The sequence below is a fragment of the Antrostomus carolinensis genome, unplaced genomic scaffold, assembly GCF_000700745.2.
Source record: "Antrostomus carolinensis isolate BGI_N321 unplaced genomic scaffold, ASM70074v2 scaffold12905, whole genome shotgun sequence".
NCBI lineage: Eukaryota > Metazoa > Chordata > Aves > Caprimulgiformes > Caprimulgidae > Antrostomus > Antrostomus carolinensis.
The window spans coordinates 19,418-30,200 of record NW_010317209.1 but is presented as its reverse complement, the minus strand read 5'-3'; the positions used below and the strand labels follow the sequence as shown (position 1 = coordinate 30,200).

At 38.3% G+C, this 10,783-nt stretch overlaps 2 protein-coding genes across 2 annotated transcripts in view; one reads left to right on the top strand and one right to left on the bottom strand.

Moving 5' to 3' along the window:
* Positions 1–3,376: 3,376 nt before the first annotated feature.
* SBSPON (somatomedin B and thrombospondin type 1 domain containing) lies at positions 3,377–6,078 on the top strand (the record flags this gene model as incomplete). Its single annotated transcript, XM_010168508.1, has 4 exons — positions 3,377–3,571; positions 4,183–4,273; positions 5,113–5,289; positions 5,961–6,078. Coding segments are annotated over 4 exons (581 nt in total), but the record flags the coding sequence as incomplete, so codon positions are not given.
* A 1,683-nt stretch (positions 6,079–7,761) lies between these two features.
* Positions 7,762–10,783, bottom strand: part of TERF1 (telomeric repeat binding factor 1) — a gene marked incomplete at its 5' end in the record, with an annotated part of 17,865 nt that continues 14,843 nt past the window's right edge. Inside the window, 2 exon segments of the mRNA XM_029085088.1 lie at positions 7,762–7,864; positions 8,511–8,659. Of these exon segments, the coding sequence (XP_028940921.1) occupies positions 7,762–7,864; positions 8,511–8,659 (252 nt within the window).

The window sequence follows — 10,783 nt, the reverse complement described above, 5'->3', positions numbered from 1 at the left end:
CCTGTGTCCAAGGGTTTTAAAATAAATTTCCTTACAGTTCTAACAATGAAAAAAGAGTATTTTTGTACATAGAGAGCATTTTAAATAGAAGATAGTGTACAATGAGAAAGGCTGAAAAAGGAATGACCTTGTCATTTGAATGGAAGTGGTTACTCTGACAAAATCCACGGATCCTTATACATTACAACGTACGTTGTGCAGTGATTCAGTGAAGATACTGTAATCCTCTTTTTTCCAGAGATGGGGAAAAATATTTAATTAGAGTGTGACTCAGAAAAAATCTATGATTTACAGTGCTGTAAATGGAAAAAAAAACAAACCCCAAACTCCTGACCATTCGAGCTGTGTTTCGTAGAATAGCAATGTAAATTTTTTGTGTATTTTTAAACTTCCAAGTGTCTCATTAGCGTCCACATTTTGGTAGGTACCTGAGCACAAATCCTGTCCTTCAGGTTCATTTGACTTGCATCCTTCTCATTGTTTCAATGCAACATCATCCACCATCATTGTGTTAAGTAAGCTGTACCAGTAGTAACATAGAGAGAGACTGTAAAGATGTAGCTACAGGTCCCTGATATTTCTTTTTGTATTTCAAGAGATGGCACCATTCCTTTTATGTCAGCTCTGGGACCCATTCTCTGTCATGCTGGGGAATTTTACATCTTTCCAGTGAAGCACAAAACTGATGTACTGTCCCTTAATAGTTGCTGGGTACTGACTGCAAGAGTGATGTTATTATCCCACTGGCTAAATTCCATTCTAGAAACCCAATATTCTTATTATTCCACATGACTAAGGCAATTCATACTCCTTGTTCTAAATCTTGACCATAAAATTACCATGTATTGCTGCAGATGACCAATATTTAACTGTTAGCTTCATTTAATTCCAGTAAGACATGAAGTCATCACTTTATTTGTTAGGCAGCTACTCAGTCCCTTTGGGAGTTTTCAGCATGGAAAATGTGATGTTAGACCTGATGTTATCTGCATATCGGGCACTAATATGGCATTGAAATTGTCTGGAAATTCTTACTTCTGCAGGTCATTCATACAGCCGACTTGGAAGAGAGTCAAAAGATCAGGAAACTGAGCTAGATGACACGTGCTGTCCTTTGGGCACTCTAGGTGGAATTAAGATGTGTGATGAAGCATCAAAGTCTATGCTTGTACTATGAAATAATAGTGGCCCTGTAGCCAGATGGCAAAAAAAGGGACGTCCATACTACATACAGGACTTCTCTTGGGTACCCCATGATGAAGTTGAAGACATTTTTACTATCACTGTTGTTTTGGGTTTTTTTTTAGCTCAAAATGTTTGGAACAAATGTCTGAGGGTGATGCTGCAACAAGTTAAGAGTGGTGCCTTCACAGCCACAGAGACTTGTGTGAAGCTACCTAGAGGTGCTTGAGGGCAGTGTCACCTATTTGCATATGGCAAAGGGAGCCAGGCCTGCTGCAGTCTTTTCCACACTATTTTTCAGTGTTGTTCTACAAACGATACCCAGGAGCTGTCTGGGAAGGTGTTTATAAATAGAAGAAAATGCCAGAGAACGCTAACGGTTTAAGCAGGATGGACAACTGGTGGCCCAATGCCCAGGGATGCTCTGTGGGTCTGTTTCAGTGGAGTTCCTCAGGGTGTGGGATGCAGCATCCTCAGCCATTCATAGGGTTGTTGCTGTTGGGCCAGTCAAAAAGTGCAGGTTTGGTCAGAACAGGTGCACAGTGAGAGGAAAGGAGGGGAATTGCAACAGTGCATAAAGACATCTGCCAGGTAGCCTCTGTCAGGGGTTTTACCTGCTTTGTGGTGACTGTGGCACTCCAAGAAATTAGAGATGTAGTGACAGAGCAAACCCAGAAATTTCAGTGTCTTGTGAAAAGAGTCACAAACACTAAAGAGGTTATCGCATTTTACTCTTTCTTCCCAATGTCTTGTACTGGCAGAATCCCAGATGGCAGAAAATATTTTCCTGAAAGACTAGTTTCCTGTGACTGATACAAGCATGTAACTAGTGCTTAGGCTGTAAAGCTTTCTGGGGATTTAAACTGTAATCAGGAAATAGAGAAAAAAAAAAAAAAAAGACTGAAAACATGTGATATATTCCATCACAAGCTAATGGAAAAGAGCTACGGAAAGGAAGAAGCTTCATTTAGCTAGAAACTAACAGATGCTTGGTCTGTCATTTACATCTCTCCTGGAAAGGTTGAGAAAAATGACAGACATGAAATAAGGGCTCATCCTCTACACGGTGTGATGTTTTAGGGTTTTTTTCTAAAGAGCCTGCATGTTCTTTAATCAAAAAAGGAGTCAAAGGCCATCACTGGTCTAAAGGTTTCAATATTTGCCAGAGAAATACCACAGCACACAAAACAAAGCATTTTTCTTCCTTCATTTAAGACCTTCAGTGAGCTCACCTAATATATGTGAATTTAACAGATGAAGAGAGAAGTTCTTTGTGCCTCTGAGTATTAGGCTGGGTTAGGAGAGACCAAAGGTACGATATGTGCTGGTGATGCTCTGCCTGAAGGAAATGCAGTTTTTTATGATTCAAAGTTTACTTTTGAAACAATGGCACTTTCCCCATAATGTTTTGGTCAAATGCAAAGGAATTCTGTGATCCATGAGAACTAAAATTCACATATCCAGTGGACTGTTCTGTAGTTGGGAATGAGCAAAAGAGGGCCTTAAAATGACATTTTAACACATTTTATTTAGTACATTACAATATCTGCATCGTAAAGTTCTATCTAGCTATACAGGCACAGAAACACAACTCTACACACGTCCCTGCATTGTGCTGAGACTAAACAAAACCAAAATTGTCACCAAAGACTGTCTTTCCAGCAAGGACTGTGGAGGAGGACACCCTGTATTAAAACAGTGCAACAAAGATGTGTCAGTGGAACTTGTTTCAGTGTTGAGGAAAAGGGGTTAGAAATCAATCCGAGTGGAATCAAGAGGGCTGAAAGGCTTCCGAGTTCTGCTACTTTATGTTCCAGCCTTTAAACAAAATCTGGTGGTGTAGGAGCTGCCAAGGTAGGTCAGACCGCTCACTGGTCTGCATAATCCATGAGCTGGTGTCCTTGGGACTAACGCTGTATGCTGCAGAAGAGAGTACTGAAGAACCCCGCAGCTGTAGTGAGAGGTTTCCATGAGGAGCTGTTTCTCTCTGGGCAAGGGATGGAACAGGGCATTGCAGGCGGGTTTGAGTGTTTAATTTGAAGATGCAAACTCCTAGAAGAGCATTTAAAACCCTATAAATAAAAATATGTAAGAAAGTAAAACCCAGGCACAGTCTTATTACTCAAGGTTCTGAGAGCAATTAGGGTAAAACAGAAGTCCTGACTACTAGTAATGCTTTAACACTGCTTTGCAGCTCTTCCATGTGTTGTGGGGGAGTGGAGTCACTGGAGTGGCTGTGCAGAACAATGTCAACCTGGTCTGCGGATACGTAGGCGCTACGTACAACAGGAACCGAAAAACGGTGGGGAACCTTGTCCTGCCCTAGAGGAGAAGGCTGGCTGCCTGGAATACCTGACTTACCAGGGAGAGGACTGTGGCCATGAACACGGTATTATCTCTTTGATCTACCTGTGCCCATTGTGCCCATCAGGGCCTTCATAATTTTACTGATGTCAGTTAACAGGAAAAAAAGCATCTATCTGCAGTTAGCTGGTTAAAAATACAATTTAAACCCTTACTTTCTACTGTCATATCGCTCTTTATTCTATTCTTGTATGTTTTTTCCTTCTCACGCTTTTCTTAATTTCTACTAAGTAAACAACTAAGCTGCAAGCATTCTTTCAGTTTCTTAAGCCCCTCAGTAAGTACCAAGTTATCTCTGTGCAAAGTCAGAACTCAAATTCAGTACAAAATGGGAAACAGAGCTCCTTGTAGGATTCCAGCACATCCTATTTCCTCACAGACTAGATAGCGTGATCTTTAAGGTCCCTTCCAATCCTAACCATTCTATGATTTCTAGATATATTTCTTCTGAAGAAGGAGTGAGCTTAGCGGTAGGGAATGGGGTTGAGGTCTGATGTCGTCAACATTTTATCACTTTTTCAATTAAGTCAGTCAGCATGACTGTCCACAAGCTCCCAATTCATTCACCCTCTGTTACAGTAATTGAAATATGACTCAACTGTGTCTTGCTGCCTTACCATAACTCTTCTTCCTCAGTCCCTGCTTTCATAACTACCTCTGAATACAGTAAAGAAAGAAAACGACGAGCAACATCTTCTCTCTGGCCTTCAGACAAAGAAGAAGCTGGGTAATCTATGTATCCTATGTGTCTCATCTTGTTCAATAGAAAATAGCTGTCTGCAGAGAAATATGCAATTAAATTTGCAATAATTAAACAATAAGCTATAGCTTGTGCTGTTTTTCTCTCCTGCAGTTCATTTGCATGTTCTAGATGTTTTTTATTACTTGCTAATTCTTCCAAATTAGATATTGGGGTCATGGCAAATTGGAGGATAGCTGCTTTTTAAAGGAAAGAGTAAATAATGCTAAACCAAAGCCAAATGTATCCGTAAGTGCAAGTCTGAGAAATCAGATCTAGGTCTCTGAAAAAATAAAATGGGCTGAATGTGATCAGTCTCAAGAGACTTTTTTTTTTTTTTTTTTTAAATTAATTGACACAAGCAGTAAAAAATTTTGTTTGGTTACCAGCAGAGATGGTTATGAAGTTTAAATTAGGCTGTTACTGGGTCTGTAATGCTCGTAATGCTTTACCCTCTGCTACTTTCCCCAGAACAATAAAGCCCATTGGTATTCTTAAAGCCCCTTTTCCATTTTCTCTATTAGCAGCATAGAAAAAACATGGGTTACTGAGATCTGATTTTCAACATAATTTAAGAATACAGACACAACCAGAAAGTTAAATTATACATAAAACACTGGACTGGAGCATGGAATGAGAAATAGTCCATGTAATGTTTTTAAGAATCCATTAATTAGGTTTGGGTCAGAGACAGACTTGTTAGCAATGGTGATGTCTAACTTGCACTTCACAAATACCACCCGCATGATACATAAGTACATCTAAAGTGTATACCTAGCTCGTGCTTTATCTATCATAACTAATTTAGTATTTTTCCTTCTGAGCAGATATTGTGTGGAATTTAAAACAGAATCCCTTTCACACCACTGTGCTTTGGAGAATCGGCCGTATGCGCGATGGATGCAGTACCTACGAGAAGGACATACTGTGTGTGTTGCTTGCCAGCCTCCAGCTATGAATACTGACACACATCATTGTTCTGGAGATGGCCATAATGCAGATGGGTAAAGAAAACCATTTTTCTGCTGTCTTTTCTGTAGCAAAACCCAGTACAGAAGTTAAGACTACTCAAGGTCTCGTTAAGAGCTGCGTTTATTATACCTCAAAACTGAAACAGCTTGTATCACTTGTAGAGCTGATCTGCCCTCTCAGAAATTGCTTTTAAAACCTAGATAAAATTGGGAAATAACTATAGTATAGGAGTTCAGTGCTTCGAATGCTTTATTTACCATTGTGAAGGGATGATGCAACTTCTGTAGTGCAAGAGGTCTTTTACAGCTACAGGCACTTTTACTTAAAAACGGTATTTCCTGCCATAACCCAAATCTGATTTCAGGTTTAACAGTGGTGGGTCAGTACTCCTCTCGAACCTATACACCTGCTTTCTAGAACAGTAATTTTGAACGTAGACACTGAATATTTGGAACAGATTTTTATTTGATCTATAAATTTATCAATATGGGTACTACTCAATACCTCTAGAACCAGCTACTCAATCCACCATCCTGCATTCTGTACTGCCCACTCCAGAAAGCATTTTAAGAGCTAGATGAGCCAATTACAGTCTTAAATTATTAGGCAAATCTAATCTTCTGACATGTTAGACAACACAATGTAGTAACATGAAATACACAGTCTGCAGTGTTTTAATTCCTCATTTATTGTTACATTTCAGAGGTAAAATCTTACACTGGGAAGCAGTTGGCAACTCTCAGTGCCAAGGAACCTGGAAGAAGATTCGGCAACTGGAGCACTGTTCATGTCCCCTTGTGCATAGCTTTATTTTCACGTAAAAGTTTAAAAGACCTGTACAACAGCAACAACAAAAAACATAAAGAAAATTAACACCAATGCCAAGAAACCTACACCTTTCTGCTGTGTTTTCTGGAGCCTAAACAAAATTTGTCTGAACTTTGGAAGAAGCATTTCAGGAAACTCTCTCTGCCTTAATACAAAATGCTAACATTGATCTTTGTATTAGAACACTAGAAGCATGTTTCCATGTTTCTCTTTTGTAATTAAAGAGCTAATATTTCTAACCATAGTAGCTGCTTTTCCTGAAGTTCTCATTCTTTACTGGCCCCGGTCCTGTCTACAGGCACTGCTCCTACTCAGTAGTGAGCCAGCCAAACATTCTCAAGTCTGAGAATAGTTACTGTCATCATTAAATAGCAAGGGTAAATAAAAATGAAAGTTTGAGAGCTAAAACTGGATTTCAGTTTGGCTCTTTTGTTCCTTCCCAATATCATCTAGACAGTTGTTTATACAAGTGGATAAATATTCTTCCTCTACATTGCAGCTTTCATTTTCAGCCACTTTCATAAAAATGTATGACTAGTCAGTGTTGTTAAGGAAGTAATCTTGCTCAGAACTTCATGTCACTAATACATGGTGTGAATCTTATGGCAGACAAACCTAAACAAGACTTTGTGCCTAAAGTCTTGGCTATATATAGATATATATATAAAATTACTTACTACTAGTTAAAACTGCTCACATACAAAGATTAGCATAGAAACCTGCAGTACTGAAGCACTGGCAAGACTGCTATGCAGGTAGCACAAATCCTTGTTTTGTTACCTATTCCTTACCTTGAATTATTGTTACAGCATTAAAGAGGCTGCATACTGCACTTTCTCACTTGTCAGATACCTGCTATGACTTTTTGAGTTGTTGGCTTACAGCTGCTCTAGCATTCCTTGCTGAAGGACAAAGCCTGTATTTTATCAAGATCCTGAAATTCACAATGTTTGCTAAAAAGAAATTACAACTTAAGGCTGAGAAAATTTACTGTTAAGAGATGCAGCATCTCTGTAGAATCTAAAGACTACTGCTTTCTGCTGTTTCTAGCAGCTGCAAGAAGAAACCGTAGTCTCTGGTGGCAAGAATAAGAAAGGTGATTCTGTCCACAAGCGTGAAACAAACCTTTGTATCTGTACTTCACCGTTTTATCTTAATGGAAGCAGGCCTCTAAAAAAGCAGAGACTATCTTAATACTTCCTGAACATTTCAGCCTTCAAGAATATAACTCTTCCTTTGTACCCAGGAAAAATAGCTCAGAGAGGTTATTTTAGTATGACCCGTTTGGAAAGATGCTTTTCATTGTAGGGTTCTTGTAAAATAAAAACCTTATCCAAGGACAAACGTACAGAAAAAATCCGAATTGAAGAGATTTCACTTTTAAAAGCATGCTGTGATATGTTAATTCAAGTCACTAGATTCATACCAGTATGACAGTGGGAAGTATGGGTTTTCTGAGGTTGTGGAACTCTTTTTCCACACAATCTGAATCAAGAGAGACAGCGTAGTACCATCACCCATCTGTTACAGACTCTCAGGAGCAGGACGTTTACAGTGACCAACCGACACCTTGAGAGGTAGTTACTGTCCCTTTCCTGTTGGTCTAGAAGACACTTCTCAAGACAAGGTAGGTGGCAAAAGATAATCAGGAGCTGTGAAGAGCTAGTATCATACTGTTACCTTCCGTATGTTTTCCATCTCTCCTGCAAGATAAAAAGTGCTATTATGCCAATATACATAAATTCAAAATAATCTTCCACCTAGCATGTAAGCTTAATTCCTGTTTTTTTTTTTTTTTTAAAGAAAGCAGCACCTTTATTACTTATAAATATAAAATTACATGGAGTATCATGTTTTTAACTGCCAAAAAAGGAATTGGTTTGTAAAATCAGCAATACCAATAAATACATATTTTTTGGTATAACTTGCTAACAGAGATGACAAGTCTGACCAAAATTTCAAAGTGAAGCAAATCAGATTAGTTACACAGCAGGGTAAAATGGGTTATATGGCAGGAAGTCAAATGATAAAAAGCTCAATCTGACTAGAGATACAGGACTTTAAAAAACCAGAACATTTGACTCGGCATTAGCCTCTATCAAGGTAAACATGTTGCCAGGTATTTAATGTCCCTATGTACATAACTGACCTTTCTTAAATCACTGCAAGCATTTTCACATTTCAGAAATTAGGTCATCTATTGCATGTAGATAAAAGGTCAGGCTTTGCATTTAAGTCATCATTATCCAAGCAAGGGAGCTTACATGAACGTTTTATACCTGTTACTATGCGGTTTCATGTTTTAGGACAACACCACTGCTGGACACTCTGAGACTAAAATAAGTGATTATTCTGAAAAGCCAGACTAGGTCCTTTCGTAGGGAAAGGTTAAGAAGAGTTGATTCCTGTAGTCCATTATTCTTGTTTGATCCTGCACAGTGTTCTCCACCGGTCTTTTAACATGACACTAGTTCGGTTGTTGAAGTCGCCATGGACCAAAATTTTAGCCCAGTTACCCACTCCAAACTCCTTTATTCCCGATTTCAGTTGCAAGTCTTCTTTGTAAGTCCATCGCTAGGGGAAGAACACAGAAAATACCAGATTTATGAACAGAGAAATGTATTAATGTAAGAGCTAAGCTTATAGCAAATATAGAAGCAAGTTTTTATACTGGTTTAGTTCTTACAGAGCACAGTTGTCTGAGAGTCAGTAGGGTCACTTTGATTTCTTTTGAGAAACCATAACTTGACACTAAATACAACAAAATTTACCACCTCAAGTGTTACAACACAGTAGCAGAGATCACCTGGAACCAGAACCCCATGCTTCAAATTTCACAAGTTACAGGGGAAAAAAAACCACACACACACAACAAAAAAAGACTGGAAAACATTTGGCTTCATTGAAAACATGCTTTCCAAAATTGTACTTTATTAGCTAATCAAGCCAAGACACACCTTGATTGATCCTAGTATGAATCACAAGAGAAACCATTTTGTGACACGTTAACCTAGGCACTGAGAATCAAGACACCATTTACCAACAACAAAGGAATTTCAGCATGCTTAGGAAAAACAAATCCCAATATTTAAAATGCTGATAGAAGCAAAATGATACATATTGCATTTGAAAGTGAGATCAGCCATATCCTCAGGTAACACCTACGCATTTGGTTTTGGCCGTTTGTTGAGCCCACTACTTAAGTTTTACTGTCATGACCTACAAGCTTTTTAAGGGATGACATTTCTCTCATAAAAGGAGAAAATTACTTGCAGCTATATATCTCTAAGCAATCCCTCCCAATGAAGTTCTCCAATGTGCCAGTTCTTCCTTAGTTCCTTCTCAATGCAGCTATCTCAATGCAAACAATTTTAGGACTGCATACAGAGTGAAAGAAAATGGAATTTTTTAAAAATCAAATACTTGATTTTTTAAAAACTTACCTTCACAGTTAAGCGTGAGGGAGAACTGAGTATCAACTTTCTTTTATTGTATATATATAAATATGTATATTTAGAACAAAAGTTTACAGATCCTATATATCCCATCATGCATATTTTTAACCATTGCATTTTTAATATAGATTTATTATATATGGTCATTTTTTCAGTCTGGAATAGTGATTTTCAACTTTAATAAGAAATTATTTTAAAACAACTTATTCTGTTAGAATCTAATCCTCCACAAATGTCTTCAAATCCTTGCTTCTTAACAGACAACTAATCATACTGCTGTACAATCAGCACACCTCCTTAGGCAAACTGAGCAGCTTATCATCTATGCAAACACATGTCAGGATTCCCAGTTTAAAAAACTGTGTAGGAAAACTGTTTCTAAAAAGTACATACCAATTTCTGTTTCAAATTGAAGTTTGATAGCATGTTCTTTCTAAATTTATTCCCCAAAATCTGAAATGTAAAGACTTAACTTACAGAAAAGATGTCAACTTCAAAATGTTGATGAGACTGAGATGTACAGAGAATTGTACTTCGTAGCAGTTCCATTTAATTTATCCATGTTAATTTCTGCTTCTTGCACTGGAGATGTCCTGCTGCTCCTGATTTTTGTATGGACCATATTAAGTTATGAAAGGAGACAAATGGTCAATTTTCACTGGTCTCACAGTGGCATTTCTGTGAGCACCAGCAGATTCCATATTAAAAATAATTAGTTACTAGACTTTTACAAAATCTGCATGTGTTTATGTGCATGTCATGAGCAAATGACTGCTGAAATACCAACCAAGAAGCTCTCTCATTTCTGCATGTAAGCACTGCCTGTGCTTTGCTTATTTTGAAGTTGCTCTGAAATGGTAAAAGTCAGTGTTTTTGTTCATAAGAAGCATCTGCAGCTAATAGTGGTCAGCACAATTTAACTGACAAAGGAGTGAACTATTTGTAAAAGGACATCCTATCTAGAGCCTCTTTGTCTAAAGAATTTCATTGGCTGTTTTTATGTACCATATGCTGCTTATCTAAGAGTTTTGGCGAAAAACAGGTTGTAAAAGTTACAGGAACTCTGTCACTGCCCCAGCTGGGCAGAGTTCACACCAGCAAAGGCTGCTTCTCTGCTGCTCCCTTTCCTCTCCTACAGCCATAACAATAAACTGCTCCTGCTCTGACCTGATCCAAATTGCAATTTGTGTTATTTCTGCAACAGCATCTGGTGCCATGGCTGGGATTCACACCGCTTGCTTTG